The 20,208-nt window shown below is 46.3% G+C and overlaps 2 protein-coding genes across 2 annotated transcripts; both read left to right on the top strand.

Moving 5' to 3' along the window:
- The first annotated feature begins 2,301 nt into the window (after positions 1 to 2,301).
- Positions 2,302 to 10,999, top strand: LOC123187406 (uncharacterized). The gene is made up of 7 exons (XM_044599266.1): positions 2,302 to 4,106; positions 4,885 to 4,965; positions 7,715 to 8,975; positions 9,354 to 9,746; positions 10,046 to 10,144; positions 10,248 to 10,559; positions 10,791 to 10,999. The coding sequence occupies exons 1-6, from the start codon at positions 2,328 to 2,330 to the stop codon at positions 10,526 to 10,528; spliced, it is 3,894 nt and encodes a 1,297-aa protein (XP_044455201.1). The 5' UTR covers positions 2,302 to 2,327; the 3' UTR covers positions 10,529 to 10,559; positions 10,791 to 10,999.
- Positions 11,000 to 13,379: 2,380 nt separating this feature from the next.
- On the top strand, positions 13,380 to 16,413 carry LOC123191488 (putative FBD-associated F-box protein At5g53635). The gene is made up of 3 exons (XM_044604203.1): positions 13,380 to 14,384; positions 14,491 to 14,634; positions 16,012 to 16,413. The coding sequence occupies exons 1-3, from the start codon at positions 13,380 to 13,382 to the stop codon at positions 16,411 to 16,413; spliced, it is 1,551 nt and encodes a 516-aa protein (XP_044460138.1).
- Positions 16,414 to 20,208: the final 3,795 nt, after the last annotated feature.

Here is a 20,208-nt window from a genome sequence, read left to right as displayed (position 1 = left end):
TACAAAATTGTGACAAATATAAAATGTCGCACATTTCAAAAGAATGTATGTGACATTTTAAATAAATATATGTTCGTGTAATTCAATTAAAATATTTTGTACATTCAAAAAACGCACGCCACATTTAAAAGAATCTTCACAAGTTTCAAAAAATGTGTTCGTGATATTTAAAAAAAAATATGTTTGTACAATGTTCTAAAAATATCTATGTAGGGCAAATAAATGTTTTTATCATTCAAAAATGTTTCAGCATGCATTTTTAAAAACATTAACAGATATTTTAAAAAAATCAGAACATATTTTTATGAAATATATTGGATGTGTATTTTAAAAAAGTAAATGGTTATAAAAATGTTTTGTATATACGGAAAATGTACAATTTGTATGAAATAAAAGTAGACATGGATTGAAAAACAAAACCAATGAAAATGAAAAAAGAAATAAAAATAAAAGCGAAGAAACCAGAAAACCCAAAGAAAACTCGGAAAGAAACAAAGGAAATCAAATTATTAAAAAGAAAAAAGAACAATAGAAAACAGTGGAAAAACAAAGAAAGCCAAAGCATAGAAGAAGAAGAAAAAGAAAACCGAAAACTAATGAAAAAAGAAAAAAACCAGAGAGTAAAACAACCGAAAATCGGCTTATTTTTTAAGTTGAGAAGGGGCAGCTTATTTTTTTAAGCTACCCAAAAGACTGGCCCTAGGAATCAGTACAGGCGACGTATAGGTCTGGCGATTTAAGTTTGTTTTTTGAGCGGTTCCTGGCGATTTAGGGTCAGTTTGGTTTGCATCTTAAGGTTGGCACATCTAAGCTTAGTTGTGTTTGGTTCATTGCCACATTTGTGGCTTGTCACACTATCCTAGCTACATGGTTCACATGTCATAGACTCAATTTTTTGTCAAAGGGAAAGTAGTGGCTGCACCCACCTTCGGTGCACCCACGGTGCACCCACACAAGAAAACATAGCAAAACATTTCAAAAAAATCTAAAACTTTATGAAAACGATCGTCAACAAATGTTAGAGAAGCTTGCAAAATTTGGTGGTCAAATAACATTCGAGGAGGTCTGTACAAAAAAGACAAATTCACTGAAAATTAGTCAAAATGTAAGTACACTGTTTGAGCAGATTTTGTAATTTTGTCTTTTTTGTAGAGAGTTTCTCGAATGTTATTTGACCACCAAATTTTGCAAGCCTCTCTAATATTTGTTGATGATCATTTCCACAAAGTTTAAGATTTTTTTGAAATATTTTGATTTGTTTTCTTGCATGGGTGCACCGTGAGTTCACCGAAAGTGGGTGTAGAAGAACCACTCTCTTTGTCAAATCTTGTCACACTTGTTATGGTCATTTTGTAAGCCGCACTTTTTGTGACAGCCACAGTACTTAGTCTAAATTTAGGTGTGGCAAAGTTAGTCATGAACAGTGGCGAATCTACTAGGGAGGCTTTAACAGGCTTAAGCCCCCCCTTCAGTTTTGCAAAATAGTTTTTACTACCAATTTAAAGGCCCAATCCAGTTATTTATCAGTCCAAAATGACACATATTCACATGACATAGGCAGTCCAGCCTACCCTCCATTTTTTCTGTAGATTCGCCACTGGTCATGAACAAACAGGTCTTTAATACTCACGCCACATCAACGGCACACAGGCCGGCAGACCCAAAAATGCACTGCCCAAAGCCGACACAAACCACATTATACGTCAACACCGACATCTCATTCGTTTCCTTGCTCAAAATCTCCCGTCTTCCCGCCATCTCCATCAGATTCTTCCGGATCAACCCATCCTTTGCCAGGATCGTAGGAGCAGCGCAGAGTAGCAGGGATGATTTGCTTGCAGCGATCGATTATTTTATGGTTCTCCAAGTGCGTCAGTGAAGCAAAGTACTAGCTACCACGCGCGCACGGCTTGCAAACCTAATGATCCGAGGCGTGCGCATCTTGTTCATGCAGCTAGGGCCAGCCAATGTATATTGGTTCCGAAGGAATTAGACTTTTTAGAGAATTCTTTTTTGAACTGGACTTTTTAGGGATTTTGATTGGTTGCACAGCTAATGCAACCTGCATGCATGGATCTGGTGCTTTGCTTGCAGATTTATTCAGAGGGCGGAAGCTTCGGGCCAGGGATCATTCTTAGCTGAAACGGCGGCTCTGGAATAATTAAGCTCGCTGGCGGCAAGCTTTTGAGGTCGAGCATATGCATGCATGTCACGCGCAAGCAATGAAATTCCGTTCCAGCCAGAGATGAACTCGGCGCCATCGGCTATATACATGATGTACTTCTCCATCTCCACGCACTACATCATCGCAGCATCGCCCGTCAGCCATGGCTGCGCCCGGCGGCCCGGCGGCATCCCCTCCACCTCCACCTCCACCCCCACCTCCACCGAAATCTGACCAGGCCGTCGGCGATGCGTCGGCGTCACCCCCTCCACCCCCACCAGCAGAGAGAGAAACGGCCGCCCCAGCACCACCACCGCCACCGCCACCGAAACCTGACCAGGCCGTCGGCGATGCGTCGGCGTCACCCCCTCCACCCCCACCAGCAGAGACAGAAATGGTCGCCCCAGCACCACCACCGCCACCGCCACCGAAACCTGACCAGGCCGTCGGCGACGCGTCAGTGACACCCCCTCCACCACCAGAGACAGACACGGCCGGCCAAACACCACCCCCGCCGCCGCAAAACAAAACACCAGCTGGAGAAACGGTCAGCCCGCCACAGGCTGACACGAAGAGGCAAACCGGGACCGGCGACGTCGCCGGCATGTCTGAGAAAACACAGGCTCCGTCGCAGGAGACGGCGGCCGCCACCAGTGCCGAGGACCACCTTCCTGCACCACCGCCGCCGCCGCCGCCTCCTGAGGAGCAGAAGCAAGGCGGTACTGCCAAAGACGGGAAGGACTCTGCCACGGCAAACTCGCCCCGAGCAGAGGAGAGGAAGCCGGGCACAAGTCGCTGGACCCGCGTCCGGTCGCCGGTGCTGTTGCTTCTCTCCCTCTTCCGCCTCCGCCTCGGGAAGCCGAGCCAGGCGATCGAGCAGCCTAAGGTGGAGGACGAGCTGGCCGCACCCGCACAGAAGGAGGAAAGTGAAGGGAGCAAGCGCCGTCGCCATGAAGCCGAGGCCTCATTGTCGCCGGCGGGGCGGAAGGAGGCGCCGCCCGGGGAACCGCACCAAACCAAGCGCCGCAAGAGCCTGCAGCGCACCGAGAGCGTCCGGCCTCCCGAAGGTGTCGTCGCCGCTGCTGCAGGTGAAGCTGACGCCAACCGAACTCCCATGAAAAAGAAGCTTAAAAATGCGTTCGTGCTCGTGAAGGACACCTTGGCGTGGTACGGCCGGCATCGCTCCCCGAAGAATGCGGAGAAGCCGGAGGAGGACCAGTCGGCGGCGCCGAAGGAGAAAGGCGGAGAGGCCAAGCCGTCGACGTCGTCACCGCCGGAGGAGGAGGCGGGGACGAAGTCGAAGCAGGACGACAAAACTGAAGAGACCACCAAAACCAAAGAGCCGTCGACGGCAGCGCAAGAGGAGTCTAAGGAGAAGGCGCGCCGGCGGTGGGAACGGGCGGAGGTGCGTCTGGAGAAGATCCTGGAGGACGCGTGCTCGAGGCTGACGCTCGCCGAGTTCAGGAAGCTCCCGAACCACAAGGAGGAGCCGCACCAGCAGTGCCTCCTCACCTTCTCGGTGTTCCCGCTCGGCGAGCAGGTGAAGAAGCAGGCCGTGACGTACTGGTGGTCCACGCGGTTCAACCTTCCGTCGGAGAGGGCGGGAGGCGCGGACGGGATCTTCTCGAAGCTCTCCGGCGGCGGCTTCCTGGAGCCGATCAAGAACGGCAGCACCAGGGTCATCTACGGCTGCCGGGTGAACCCGCTGGTGCACTGGATGGCGAAGCGGCTGGCGAGGGAGAAGGAGTGCGCCGACCTTGACGACCCCGGTGGCCCGGCTTTCAGCCAGCCCAAGTCGGAGGTCCTCTGCCTCACGGCGGGCAACCGTGCCCGGATGCAGAAGCTGCGCGAGGAGGACGGCTTGCGGCCCCGGACCCGGCCCAAGCCCAGCCAAACAATGGCGCCTCCTCCGGCTACGCAAGCAGTCGGGGCCCCATCCCAGGTACTCCACCTCCTTTCTCCGGACATGGCTAATACTCTCTCCATTCCAAAATAGATGATTCAACTTTATTCTAAAGTTAGTACAAAGTTGAGTCATCTATTTTAAAACGGAGGGAGTACTAGTGTATTGGGATCGTTACATCTCAGTGGATGCTATATTGGACAACGCTACACCTACGGCGTTTTGCACGGGAGTGAGGTTACGAGATGAGCTGTCAATATGTGATTAGAAAATCAAAAGAAGAAATTTTTCTTTTTCTTTTTTACATATTATGTCACTTGACTTAGTCTTGGTTAAGTCTCAGTCGACTAAGACCTAGCTAGCCACATCTCTCAAAGAAAAGTAGCACTAGACCATTTCCCTTCGGCAATCACTCTTATAATTAGTTAGCTATAAAATTGGTTGTTACTACATTGGTCATCTTTTTACAATTTTCTCCTTTTCTTTCCTTTATATATCATTCTACTTGTTTTGAAGCACTTGTTGTGGTGGTCTTTTGCATGAGAGTCCGCTTTTTTGCATTTCTCTCCTCCACATGGACCAAAGTGACATGTAAACATGTTATAGACCTTTTATTATACGTATTCTCAGTATCAATAGCTAGTCCAACTTGACTAGGAAATGGGACCATAATTATTGCAGGGTACAACCCTTTAGGATCCCCTTCAGAAAACATTTCCTTGCAATATATTTGCTAAATGAAAAATAAAGTATTCCCTTGATTATTGTTTGAGAAACTTCCCCTAAATAATAAATACTACCAATCTCCCGACTGCAGAAGCTCCAGGAGGACAATGATTCGCAGGCCCAGTTGAAACCCAGTCCATCAAAGGTGCCTCCAGGTGGGCTCCCATCCCAGGTTAGTTCCCTTGTGTACCCGTAATTTCAGTCTTGCCCACCTAACTAGAAAATTTGTCTCAAAAAAAAAACTAACTAGAAAATTACATGATCTAAAAGAGTGTCGCTAAAAAATGCTCTCAGAACTAGAAATTACCAAAATTATCATGGGTAACTTGGTATGCCCTTAAGATGTTTAAAGAACACCTGGTATGTCCTTAGAGAAAATTCTTGTGTATACTTGGTCAGTACATCAGCTAAAATCACTTCATATAACTAGAACACAATTTCAAATTCTAAAAAATGAATAATATACATTGCGTAATGCAGTAGCGAACTATACATTATGGGCTACAAGAAGTTGACGATCCTGGGAAGGGGGTGGGGAAGGGGGGTGTCTAGTATTTTCTTTTTGTACATATATTCCTAAAATTATATATAAAATTTCAATGCATGCACCCTTTGACTTTTAAGACATATAATGCACATTTTAACTAAGACAAAAGATTTACCTTTTACTAATTAAGAAAATAATTGTCTAGTTACTTAAATAAAATTGGGGTGCCTAATATGCATACGTTTCTTATAACTCAAGAGACTAGAGCTTTTCTCAAATAGGAAAATCCAACTTATGGATTCGACATCAGGAATATAGTCATGAACTCAAACAAATTGACGACACACCAAGCTTTTTGTGGGAATTGATTACAATGTAATCCAATGAATTTTGATTGTATGAAATGTAAAATTTTGGATTAATAATATGAGAACTGAAACAAAGAAGGCATATTATTTTCTGTACATGATTGTTATATAGTTGTAATACATACTTAATATAAGTAACATAGTACTATGCGTTGCATGGTGGGGTGGACATTTCCCACGTAAGGTTGCATGTTATGAAAAATAAATTTCGTGCGGACAAACATAAATTTGATTTGCGTTTCCCACTTAATTAATTTTGAGCACCCCATAAAAATGTGTTTGCAATGTTGCAAGAGAGGAGGGAGGAGGGAGACTATACATGGCTGCAACTTCACTGGGGACAAACAGAAAAGTCTATTTTAACTACAAGACAATTGTTAGTTCCAAGGACTTTTTTTAAAGATTAGTTCCAAGGATTAGTGGGCAGATTTAAGACTCACCGATAAATGAATAACCATATTAGTACAATGTCTAGGAGAGATATGAAATATTTGACTAAGACTGGATTTCATTCCACTTTCCTATTTCTGAACAACAACTTATGTCATCAACTATTTCATGTTTTCAAAGTTATTAATTGTCTCATACCCTATTTTTGATTTCGATGGTATGGTGTAGCGTATCTTATGCAAACGGAATTCTAAGGATTCTTTATTTTATTATGCAATAAGCCAATAAGAAGAACTCTTCCAATTTTCTTTTTCTTTAGTTGCGGGAAAACGCAAATTAAAACTTTTATTTTATGCGAGCACAATTTCTAGTAAAAAATCATGTATCCTTCCACTTAGATATATAATATCTGGTTATTTTTTAATAATATAATGGGGCCAGGTTCTATTTGATAAAAATCATCTTGAGTGCAACTCTACATTGCAATTTAATTCTTGTTAGTTTTATTTTTGTACATTGAGTTCCCATTACTTAAGTTTTTTATGTATTAATGTATAGTTCATATTAGTTCTCATTTTTCTTAAGCAAGATACAAGCCATCTTTTTTTTTTGGAAAAGGAGGCATAAACTTTGCCTCATCCTTAAAGAGTGTTATGGTTATAGGCCGATGCCCAAGCGTCCAAACACACAAAATGATCACTACTCTCCCTGCATGGTTTCGCCCAATCATTTTGCACCCACAATATGACAGTTCTCTAGCCTATAAAGAAATGTGAAGTTCAAGATGATTGGCCAAGACTTACGATTTTTTTTTCCAAACAATCGTACATGCATTAGCAATCTTTCTTTAAATGAAACATTATCCCCTTTATATAAGTAAGGTTAGCTACCCAACCGTGAAAATATGTTTAGCTGTATTAATCTTTTGTTGTACTATTAAATATTGTTACATCATGATTTTAAACAATAAACTCTAGTTATTCGTTAATATCAAATGATAGAAAATATTCCTTGGCAAATTGTCAAAAGAAAGAGTCTTGCATTAATCAATAAGTCTCCATTTAAAAATTAACAACTTAGGATATAGCTAAGTTCTTGGTCAACATCAACAACTTGGTGGGTTGCGTGGGCACAACTTCACTGACTCTTGTTTAAACTTCGGTATATATTTACACACAACATAAGAGTCCTTACTTCTAAACATATGCTCACTCAAGAAACAATAGGTTTAGTGACTTAACATGCCATTTAAAATCTATACATTGTCATTTGTTATTATCGTTGTCTTACATCAGTTAAATGTTTTCCCGATAGGTGTACACACTAGGATAATGGCGACTATAGATGCAAAAGGCAATGACACCCAAGTTAAAAATCATTACTCAATCTTCATGCCATGATTTGAAGAGGGGGAAAACATTGAAATATACCAGATTTGTTTTTTGTTCTTGCCTTGAATTATAATCATAAGCTACATTATAGAAGTCTTGGCTCTTGTTTTGACTGCGATAATTATTTCTGTTACAATATTATTCGTAAATAAAAATCATTGTGAACATACTTTTCAAGACAAATTCGCATGTATGATTATCACCCCCCCCCCCCCCCTCTCTCTCTCTATTTTTTTTCATAGATGTAGCATTTGTCCAATCTAATTCTTACATGATTTTAAATAGGATCAACAAGATGAGACCAAACGGGATGATGAAATGTTGGAGACTGCGATACTACTCATCGAGTTTGAAAGGAAGAAAGTCATCCTCAACATTGATGCACACGTGTACCGACTCCCGGAGCCCTTGCTCACAAAGCTCGCCGACGGCTTGGAGGTGCTGCAGCTCGGCCGGTGGGGGAACACCGACGACGAGACATACATGGAGGTGGAAGCTCTTGAGTCGCTGAGCGCCATCGGCAAGCTGAAGAACCTCCGGTACCTGAGCGTGCGCGGGTTGTCGCGGCTGACGGAGCTCCCAAGTGAGGTCCGGAGGCTCCGGAAGCTGGCCATCTTGGACGTGCGCGGGTGCCAGAACCTGGTCAAGCTGCCGTCGTCCACCGTGAAGAAGCTTGTGGGGCTGACCCACCTGGACCTCACCGAGTGCTACATGCTGGAGCACATCGGGCGGGGGGTCGCCGCCCTGCCGGAGCTGCGCGTGTTCAAGGGCTTCGTGTTCGGCGTCGGCAAGCGGCGGCGCGACGCGTGCAGGCTGCAGCACCTCGCCAAGCTGAAGAAGCTCTGGAAGCTCAGCGTCAACGTCACCACCGACGCCAACGTGGAGCAGGACGAGATGAAGCAGCTCGCGAAGCTCGCCGGGCTCCTGTCGCTCACGGTTACGTGGGGCGAGAGGCCGAGCATATTGCTGGATAGTAGCCCGAAAATTCAGAAGCAGCTGCAAGATCTCCTTGATACCTGGACCTGCCTCCGGCTACCGCCGCAGCTCGATAAGCTGGACGTCCGGTGCTACCCCGAGGGCAAGCTGCCATTGGCGACGTGGCTCAACGGCAACAAGAAACTCAAGAAGCTCTACGTGAGAGGCGGGGAGGTGAAGGAGCTCGACATCCCCGGAGACAACGTCATCGAGACCCTGCGCCTCAGGTACCTCAAAGAGTTCGAGCTGAAATGGACGACTGACCTGCTCCCTAAGTTGAATGGGAACACCATTAAGTGTGTGGAGGTTGTCGATAAGGATTCTAAAGTGGTGAAGGCTCAAACCAAAGGTAAGGGTGAGCTGAATGAGAAGGAGGGGACAGAGAAAGAGAAGCTGATTCCCATTAAGAAGCGGATGAAAATACCAGTGTGTACCGTGGACGAACATGGGGTGTGGGTGAGGGATCTCAAGGAAGAAGACGCCGGCGGCCAAACTCCAGGTAAAGCAGAAGGTGCTACCGGCGTTGCCAAAGCTGAAAATGGTGTCGACGATGCTGGCAAAGCGCAAAAAGGTTCGGCCCTACTCCATTTTTGAATTTAAGTGTCGGAAATATTTTGGCCATAGCTGAAATAATTCAGTGATTTTGGTTTTCATTTTAGTCAGATGACCGACATTTCAAAAAAATATTTATATTTATGTGTACTGCCGTAATTGCTAAAATATTTTGACTAAAAGGTGATTACTTCAATATCTGCCGCAATTAATGAATTTTAAAATTTTCAACGAAATTAAACTGAAAACGAGTTTGAAAACCATGCCTACTCTAGTGATAAAAACAAAGCAGGGTCCAAATTCAAGTGAAAACCATGCCTTGTTAGTAAGATATATATATTGCATCCGAAACCGAGATGCTTCCAATTTTCATCTGAACATTCTTACTTGTTTGTAGAAGTGAAAAAGGAAGAGAAGCCAAGCAACCTCAAAGGCACCCAAGGAGAAAATGAGCAACCAGCACCAGCCAAGGAAGACAATGGAGCTACTGATGAGATAAAAAAAGTTGACGGCGGAGATAAGAACCATGAGATTGTTAATAAAGAGAACGACAACAAGAGAGAGGCAAAAGATGAAGAGCACGATCCTATGAAGAAGGGTCCGCAAGTACATGAGCCTAACGTAGATGGGAATAAGGTGCAGGCGAGCAATGAGAACGAGGAACTCAAAGAGGCCGTGGAGAAGCAAGTGTCACCTACTCTCGCTGTCGATCAGACAGCGGTTCCAAGGAGCGAGGGAGATATCAAGAAAGGTGCCGTCACCGATAAGACCCACAAAGACAAAATAAGTGGTACATTGCCTAACTTTGCCACATCTTCCCATACTTTAATTTTTTTAAAGGAGGTTAATTAAAACCCCACACATGAAGCATAATAATTTTGCTTCTTGACCCCCAACTGGGATTTTGCTAACCAGTAAACCCTTACTGGCTAAGGTCTAAATAAATGGTTTTTTTCTCCTGCATTTTCATGTTTCAACTCAATCATGTGTTTGTGTTTTACTGCATTATTTCTACTGTATCAATCAATCAATAATACTTGCTTTGCAAAAGCTATGGAAAGCGATCTATCAATAATACTTGCTTTGCAGAAACCAAAGAAGAGAGGCAAGACGAACCGAGAGATGCCAAAGGACAAGATGAGCCACCTAGCAAGCAAGACACAGAAAACATCGATGAACCACAAACAGGTCCCGCCCTCTTGATTTCCAACGGCACCGATAAGTGTGCGCTTGCTTCCCACTTATATAAAGGCTGTCTAAATCTAACGATAGCGCGCGCTTGCTTCCGCAGAAGGTGAAGACAAAGGCAAAGACGATGAGCAGCCCGCCGACGAAGACGGAGGCGGCGGTGGCGGCGATACAACCACCGGTGATGCGTCGAGCTCGCAGGCGTCGAAGCCTAAAGAGGAGACCCCTGCCACAGTAACCCCAGCTACTGAAACAACCGCTTCTCCCCCAGCATTACCGCTTGCAACTACCACCGCTGCTCCGGCTGCCGTGGACACCAAGGAACCTGGGAAGGCTGGCCAAGATGATGGACCAGGCACAGGCGCAGCGGTAGAGAATAATTGAAGATCAAAAGCATGCAGCACATCTGCCTAAGGTACTGAAAAATTCTTTGATCCAGTAGAATTATACTCCCTCCGTTTCAAATTACTCGTCACAGAAATGGATGTATCTAGAACTAAAATTCATCTAGATACATCTATACCTGCGACAAGTAATTCTAAACGGAGGGAGTATGTAACCCGAACCCGCTTTGCCACAAATCAGGTAGTTGTTCGATCAGGGTAAGAATGAGATAACACGTGTAATTGCTCGGTTGATTTTGCAGGTGCAGAAAATTAAGGGGGGAGGATTGTTCTGATGGCCACCTTCTTCTTCTGGTTGGACCGTTCAATCGCCCGGAAGTTGACATTTGGAAGAAATAACAACAGGCTGCTCGTACTTGTTACCAGCGATATATGTATACTTACCTATATGCTTATTCTTGAATTTAAATTTGTGAACTCGAATTCTATCAATAAATCTTCACGCGAATAAGATGCGGCTTTCTTACGCTCAATCTTCATGGCAAAGTAAAGATTGTAACATAAAAAGAAGGGAGAAATATATTCAACTACTCTGAAAGTCTAAATTTGACCCCTCAACTTCAAAACCAGCAAATCTTGGTCTCTTAGCTTTTCAAACCGGACAGTTTAGTCCCCTCGTCTCAGCTGACCCGGTATCGCTGCCGACTCATCCCGGTTTTGGCCGGCCTTCGCTGACGCGGCAAAAAAAATTTCTCTTCGAACCTGCCTCCTTGCAGAATTTATGCAAAGGTAAGGCTGTTTAGAAATTCCCTTCCCCAGACCCCATCTTGCGTGTGACCTTTCAGCACTGGTGGGTATTTGATCGAGCAACTCGGGTGCATGTTGCACTGCCGCAGCTGGGGCACTATCTTGGAGCACACCACTGACCGGACCTACACGCCGCGGGCTGGTCTTAAACGACGACCGCCGGGTCCCAGGGCTCGGCCTCTCGACACATCAATGATGGGCCCCATTGTAGACACCGGTGAGGCGCTTGGGTTCGTCGGCTTCGTCCTCGTCGCGGAAGCGAGAGCCCGACGTGTCTACCCTGCTGGTAGGAGGCTCCACCCGATCCCTACGTTGTTGACAAGAACGTCGATGTTGTTAAGGTCGCGCAGCACGCGTCACACGACGGCGGCGACACTGCCGTCGGAGGTGGCGTCGAGCTTCCGCGCGGTGCTCAGGTGCGAGGACGGGGAACGCGTCGACCACCCGGAGAAAGCACGTACGCATGCATGCGTGCTGGCGAGCAGGCAAGTACGTGCGTGCTGGTGGTTCATAGTTCACCGTTGTCACCCAGTGCACGCCCGTACCTCGTCTGAGCTCGAGGTGGCACGCACGGTGACTCAGCTCGAGGTGCCCCGCACCATGGCCAAGCTCCACGTCGCCATTCGTGTGGACATACAATGACTGAGCTCGAGGTTCATGGCCAAGCTCCATGTCACCATTCTTGTGTCTACATGTTTGATCCTTACGATTTACACTTCCACTTCATCGGCGACGGTTGTTGCAAATGACTTTCCAGTCGTCTACTATAATAGGGTTTGTTTGGCTCCGGCGAGGGAGGGGCGCTGATGACAGGGTGCCTTCGGTTCGTTCCAGTGCTTGTAGGATTTATCTTTTCCATCCAAGTTTAGAAGTGGAAAGTGAATTAAAGGTTTGCTCACTTCAATGCTTTCCCAAGTATGGAAAGTTCCCTTCAAACCGTCTTGTAGGATTCATCTCAACCCTCCCAGCAATGTCAACCCTCCAAGCCAACCGGTCCACAACACGTCTCCTTGCGCTAGAGATACGGGATACTGTGTATTTCAGTCCAAACCACAACCTTTCCAACTTCAGTGACTCTAGTGCAACCCTATCATCAAATTCTTCGATCAAAACCATCAAACCCTGGAAAATCCTTAACCCTTATGACATCATCTTTTTTAGTTGCCGAGACAAGACATCTGAATGACGAAGAGGTTGTCATCAACCCCACGAATCTCCGGTTCATGCGCAAGACTCCATGCAAATTTCAGAGTGTCGTTCAGCACGACACATTTGAGCGACTTGTTCGTTTTGACCTTCGGCACTGCACACCTTTGTTGGCTCTCCAATCCCCCCCTCCTCGACAAAGATGTCGTCCAGCTCTCCCTCTTTTAGATTTATGTTCCTCATTGCCACTTTCAGTCTTCCAGTCCTCCATCATCACCTGATGCCTTCTTACCCTCCTCCACCTCCCTAAAGTTCGATCCCGTCGACACCATTATCGCCGCTTCGACAATCCAATATGGCCTCTCTCGTCTGATCTTACCACGGAACACCAAGGGCGAGAAGATGAGCGGGTCATCCCTCGGGTCAGCCCAAGCGTCTGCGCAAGCCTGGGATAGGGCAGGGATTGGGATAGGTGGCAGACAAGACCTCAATGTTGGTGGGACGTCGACGGAGTAAGCAAACCCTAGCCGCCTACCGTGAAAAACAGGACCATCCTCCACATGCAAGTACTAAGTGAAATATGTTTTTTTGACGGGATAAGTGAACGACGTCCATACTAAACCACTTTTAGTGTGGCGATCAAGATGGCTCAGCAAAAGAAGCAAATAAGTTTTTTTTTCTTTAGACATAAAAGAAAATAAAGAAACATTTTTTTGAGGGGTAAAAAAACCCAAATAAGTGACTGAATCGTGGGTCCATGAGCAACTTGTGTCGGGCTTTGGCCCAACCAAGTAACAACATTCCAGGGCCACCACAGAGAGACTGCTTCGGTCTCTTTTATAAGACGAACGGCCCACCATCGCCACACAGTCCACCACCCACACCCAGTCGAATCCCCAAACCCTCGCCGGCTCGTCCGCCGACGCCGCCGTCTGACCATGGCCGACCCGAGACCGTTCACCAACGTCGATCCTGCGACGGCGGCCGCATTGCGGCGCAATGGCTGTGACCCGCACGAGGTGGACCAATTCGTGGAGCACGTGCTAGCGTACATCTACACCCTCGTCCCCCGCCCGCCGTTCACCCACAGCGGCCGGCTCACGGCCCTCGCCGCCTCCACTGACGGCGTCGACCGCATCAGTAGCCTCCCCGACGAGCTCCTGCGCAACATCGTCGCTCGCCTCCCCGTCAAGGACGCCGCGCGCACCGCCGTCCTCTCCACCTGCTGGCGCACGCTCTGGCGCTCCACGCCCCTCGTCCTCAGCGACGCCCACCTCCTCCCCGACGGCCACGTCTGGCCTCCTACGCGCGCCAACTCGCCGGCCGTCACCGCGGCCGTGTCCCGCATCCTCGAAGCGCACCCGGGGCCCTTCCACTGCGTCAATCTCGTCTGCAGCCACATGAATGGCTACCTTGCCCGGCTCGCGCGCTGGATCCAGCTCCTCGCCGCCAAGGGCGTCCAAGATCTCGTCCTCGTCAACCGACCGTGGCCGCAAGACGTGCCCCTCCCCGCCACTCTCTTCAGCGTCAGCACCCTCACCAGCCTCTACATCGGCTTCTGGAAATTGCCGAGCATGGACGTCCTGCGCGGTGCCTCCTTTCCCCACCTTGTCGAGCTCGGCATATGCAGCGTTGAAATGGAGCACGGCGCCGTCGAGTCCCTCGTCGCCAGGAGCCCTGTCCTGGAGATCCTCAACATCGAGGGATGCCGAAGGGAGCTGCGTCTACGCCTCGTCAGCCAGAGCCTACGCTGCGTGCAAATCTGCAGCTCGGTTGTGGAGAACATCACCATGGTAAAGGCTCCATGCCTCGAGCGGCTTATCCTCTCTGACAGAGTTGGTCGTGGTGCCTTCAGAGTCAGGATTGTCAATGCCCCCAAGCTGCACACGTTTGGATTCTTAGAGCCAGGACAGGTCCTAGAGGTTGGGAAAACGGCCATCATGGTACATCCCCTGGTCTCCCATGTCTCTGTTAGTTCAGTTAGCAAATATGTTCAGCTGATGACTCAATTAGTTGTGTGATGTTCTTATTGAATTGTGAAAATTTCAGCCCGGGATAGAGGCAAGCACAAGTACCATGCTCACAACCGTGAAAATTCTGAGCTTGAATGTGCGTTTCGGGGTTCGCAGTGACGTCGAGATGGTGCCCACCTTCCTCAGATGCTTTCCCAACGTTGAGAGACTGCACATTATGGTATTTGTCACCAATTCATGTTCTGCTTACATTTCTAGGGATTTCTTACCTGTTATTTACTTCCAAGTCTGTTATTATCTGTCATTGTGATAGCTCTCTATATGGTCGTTTTGGTTTTGTCCACTGTAATGTGATGGATTATAGTGATGCAAGCTAGTGTTTAGCTGCACAATGATTATTATGCTGGCATCTTGATTTATAGTGTTCTGCTTCTGTAGGCATGTCCAGATTTTCTTTCTGTAACAGACATGAGACATGCAATGCTTATTTCTGACTTATGAAAGCTACACATAGTAAACTAGCACATTCATGTCGACAGTTCTCGAGGCTGTTTCGGTATTGGTAATACAGTACCATAATCGCTATATGGATGCTAGTACGCTAGTTTGATCATATCAGGACCTTAGGAACTTATCCTTACTAATAGAAAGAGGCTGTTGTAGCTCACATCCGAAAGTTCGTGTTAAAGAACATATCTGGCAAAATGTTGTTAAGACCAAAGTCCTCCATTCTGGACTGAAGTTTGCAGCCTCACATATATCTTAATTTACTGTCGATGGATTTATGCTCAGCACATCTTGTTAGGATAACATGATTCATTGTTTTTTTTTCTCTGCAGCCTGCACTACTAGGCTATTTCGTAATGTGTACAGTCTGGTACTTCCACCCATTGAAATATAGAGTTGTCATTTCTACTAGTACAAATCAGATCCAACATTTAGTTATGGACCAGTATAGATTCCAGTATTTAGTGTTGAGCAGTTAGCACTGCATGCAGTGTAGATTCTGAATCTTAGCCTAAAAAAATGCTCCATTTCCTCACAAAAAGGGAATTATAATACCATTTTCTTTTCTAACCTTTTTCTTCCTGACAGCTAATGGAAACTGCAGACTTATTTATCTCAGCTTATTATTCTTAACAATTTCCTCCACACATCAATTGAAAAACTTGTTCCATCTTGCAGCATATTTAGTTGCTTGCAGTGTTCTCACTTATTTGCATATATCTGTCAAGTCAATTATCATTAAAGTCCTTTATGGCCTTTTTATTTTCTTCTACTGTGAAGTGTGAGCCATGTATTGTGTTATGCATGCTAAGCTGAGTAATTTGCCCATGAATAACAGAATAAGATGATGATAACGGCGTTATTATGACTAGGCATACCTGACAAATTATCATATACAGTACATTCTTATTCTTGACCAATATAGCTAAAATAAGCCAAGCATTACCATTTGTTCTCAACAATCAGGTCGTCTGTACCATGTTCATCTGTTTATGTTATGATATTTGTTACTGATATTTTGATTTATATTGCTTTGCCTCTTGACTTCTGGTACGTCCAACTATTGACCGATCTAATCTGTTTTTTGCAGAGCAAAAGATGCGATCAACCCATTGGTAACCACCTCACCCGCAAGTTCTGGGAGGAGTCTGGTCCCATCGAAAATGTCGTCTCGCGCATCCACACGATGTGCCTCCGCGAGTTCAGAGGGGACACTAGTGAGGTTGGCTTCCTGGAGTTCTTCTTCGGTAGCGCGCGCTCGCTGCGGTCCGCGTTCATTTTGATGGCCAATCCACTTTTCACACCGTACTCGACCAAGGAGGCGGACACCAAGGTGAGACACAGCTGCAGAAACATGGCATCTGAGTCCAGCTACCAGTTTGTGGTTGTGAACCAAGGACAACCAGGGGGTGCTCCCTGGAACTTCAAAACCGGGGCGGATTTCTCTTTCCCTGACCCATTTTCGTTCGCCGCGGGGGTCTTCCAAGCTTAGCCTCTGTAGAGTAGTGTGGTGTCGTGTTTTCGTTGCAAGCCATGGAGTGGACGTGGTATATCTATTGCTACCCGCGGCCTTATGTTGGTCTATTGAATTTGCGGCTTGGTGTCTGATGCTATCAACTGATATTTTACTTGCCCTGTAACCCATGCTACCAATTTCCCTGTCTATCTATCAATCTATCTATCTATCTATCTATGCTCCTTGAACCATTTCATTGTGGCTAAATGTTCCATTCCTGGTGTGTGTGTGTGTTTTAGATAAATGGGTAGCCGAAAATGGCCCCCCCTGTTCCGTTCCATCTCTTGAATGGAACATGATAGATAGTTGAGGTTCTTTTCAATCATGGAAGGTGTAGAAAAACTAGGGTAACAGTAGCGAAGCATTACACTTGAGGCAGGGGAAGCAACATAACCAAATAGAGGAGCTTCAGCTCCGTCCTCATGGCGTCTTTGCATAGGTGTTGTACATCCATCCATGCGCAGCCGCCCCTTGACCACAATGTGTGTGTATTCAGGGATGGTATGGTTGGGGTTCCTGGGATGGCTCTGCTCAAACCCAATCTCACGGCATTTTACATTCTGATTTGCTGGAGTATGTGGAAGCAAAGGAACAGAGTTTTTTGGAAGCAAAGGGACTGGCTGCTGGGGAAAGGGAAATTGTATGCCATTTGTTTAAAATCATGATGTAGTACGAAGTCAATTTGTTTGATCATGTAATATTGGTTGAGCTGGGGAGTGGATTCTCACCCACCTGGTGGTTTCCTTAGTTTCTTTGGGAACACACCAAGCCACACAACCTGGTGAACAATGGGAGTTTGCCGCAACCAATCAACGTTGACGATGACGCTAATGGTGACCATTGTGCAAGGACTGAAAAACTCCTGATATCGACATAACAGGAGCTTCGACTGGTAAGTTTTTTTAGTATGCATGCTGGCTCCATGTGTTGCATTACTAGCACGACAATAAACCCCTTTTGATAATATTGCAGGTTAGTGTCTGGTTGAATAATTCAAACAGACCCGATCTAATCGAATTACAAGAAGAACGACCAATATTGGAATGATGTTGATGTTGTCTACAACAATATCATCCCCAAAAATGTGAAGGGTCGCTTTGGAAGAATTAAGAAAAGGGTTGCGGTTTTGTGAGAGCTATAAGGAGGCTGATGCTGTAGTGGTGAAAATGATGCAGATTTAAAGAAGAGGGCAATGCAAACTTATAAGGCAGATCACAAACAAGATGGTCCATTTATGTTTGAGCATTGTTGGGAGTTTCTAAAAGACCAACAAAAATGGGATGCCTATTTGAAACACATAGAAGATCTAGAAGCGGACAAAAGAAAGTATAGTGTTTGATGATGAAGTGGGGTAGCATTTCACTCTAGATGAGCTCAATATGAACATCCACTAGGTGGCAAGCAACCTAAGGAGTAGCAGAAATGGAAAACAAAGGATGAATGTTGTATAATAGATTGCAGATGAGCTTAGCAAGTTTGTAGATGCTCAATCTCCAAGGTGGAATATGAGAGCATCCTTGTACATTCTTTCACCTCCTATTGGGCAAAGTAAACACAATCTATTGAACTCTGCAGTTTCCTCCATCTTGTGCAAGTCAGCGCCATGGCACCGTGCATTGCCCGCCATCATGAAGGGTGCCACCTGCTCGGCCATGGCCAATGGCGGTGCCGGCGAGGTTTTGTGGATTTCGGGGTTTCTGAGCGGACTGTGGAGGCGACTTGTTGATTCTGCAGTGGTCTCGATGTCTGCTTGGGACGAATTTGAACACACGGTTGCTCATGGGCCCATAGTGATTATGGACCCGCGAGTTAGCCACCCATTTGTTCATTTTGCTAAGCTCCTCTCTCATCACTAAAAATATGCCATCTCTCATCGCTCAAACGCTTGGTTGGGTTAGCTTAATAATGCTACGTGTCACTTCAGTTAAAATTATACTCCCTACATCCAAAAATAAGTGTCATGATTTTAGTTGAAATTTGATCACAAAGGAAGTACGTTCTATATCGGTATAGATTGTAGAACAGTCCTTACACAAAATTTCTTAGAAAACATTCTTAATAACCAGATTGATTATAGCACGCCGCCGCCCTCCACCGCAAGTGTCCTGCACACATACCTTTCCCCGTTCCCAGAACTTTATTTATTTTATTTCGATCTTATCCTTTTACGAGATACTCTCTTCTTTCCAAAATATAAGGCACGCTTGACTTTGCACGGTCTTCGATGCATGACTTTGACCATAATATATACCAAAGTACATGAATTGAACATGTATTGTCATCGTATTTGTCTTGCAAAACAATTGTGTTTCATACTCCCTCCGTCCGAAACATAACCATTTCTAGGACAAGTATTTTCGGATGGAGGGAGTATGTCTTTATAATAATTTTGTAGGCATACAGTAAGTGAAAATCATAGTCCAAGTTGTGTGATGAAGATCAAAAAGGTCAACGCACACCTTATATTTTGGAAAGGACGGAGTACTTCTTGTCGCGTGTGTCATACAACCAACACACCTTCATGACTGCATAACCTCATCACGTCACCCGTCTATTTCACAACAGTGTGCCCATGTGTGTTACTCCCTGCATTCATCCTCGCGTGGGCTCCAGGCTCTTCACAATTGCTACAACATTAATATTGGGAGGGGGGCAGGCACCCGGAGATGCGTCGATGATGCGGGAAGGACGCCAACATCTCCCATTGCTGCGAGCGGGATGACACGCAATGTCGCGAGCCGACCGTGTGCTGCAACAAGTGGTGGCTAGCTAGTGTTGCAACCTTAAGGGGTGGAGTAGGCGACGCAAAGGGTTGGGGTGAGTGTGCGTGGGGAGAGTGTGTTGCTGTATTCGACGGGCGTGCCAACGCTGCCACAAGGTCGGGCACTGAGGTAGTGATGCTGTGAGGTCATCGACATGTTGCAATGCAACATGCGCGGGGGGGGGGGATGGTGAACGTCTCTTGCCATAGTGCTGCAACACGGCACGAAGGGAGAGGCTGAAGGCAGGCGCCCCTCACCACAGTGCTGCAATGCAACACTCAATGGGAGACCGGAGGTGGGTGCCGTTCATCGCAGTGTTGCAACGCATAATGCAAGGGGGTTGGGGCCGCTAGCCGTATTACTGTAATGCACTAGTCGCACTACTGCAACACAGCACAGGGGAGCTTGCTGGAGACAGGGGCGCTAACTGCTACAATCCGGGGCTCCCCTCATGACGGTCGCATGGCATGCTGCAACCATGTATCTCGCCTACACTTCAAGGGTAGTTGATTCTACCACAATGGACAAACATATCTCGCCAGCGGAATCCCGAAACCGGCGATACGTTTGGGATGCTGGTTCCAACTCTCAGTCGAGTGGATAGGCTGATAGGCAGTTAGGAGGGAGGTGCCCTATCCATGAAGGGAAGGGACAACGACGTCTACGGGTGGAGGTCGATGGTGTGGGTGCGAGGTGGGGACAATGACGTCGAGGTGGGAACTCCACTAAAAAAAGGTTAATCCAGGAACTTCAGAAAATTAATGCTCCTAAATTTGAATTGTTTGAAAACACAATAATCTATTATTGCTCCCTTATTTGATGATATATACTTTATTAGGGTTTATTTGATGATATATAGTTTCTTAAGGTTTATAATTGCTCCAAGGACCTCATTTCAAATTTGACAAAGGCCGCTCTCGCCAAGCTTCAGGTTGTACCCGTTGTGTCCCAGCTGCCCGAGATTCAAGTTGGTTCTGCCGATGGGGATGCAGTCATGTATGGAGATCTT

Source organism: Triticum aestivum, chromosome 2A, assembly GCF_018294505.1.
Source record: "Triticum aestivum cultivar Chinese Spring chromosome 2A, IWGSC CS RefSeq v2.1, whole genome shotgun sequence".
NCBI lineage: Eukaryota > Viridiplantae > Streptophyta > Magnoliopsida > Poales > Poaceae > Triticum > Triticum aestivum.
Note: the sequence above shows the minus strand (reverse complement) of the source record. Positions and strands in the feature narration are given on the sequence as shown.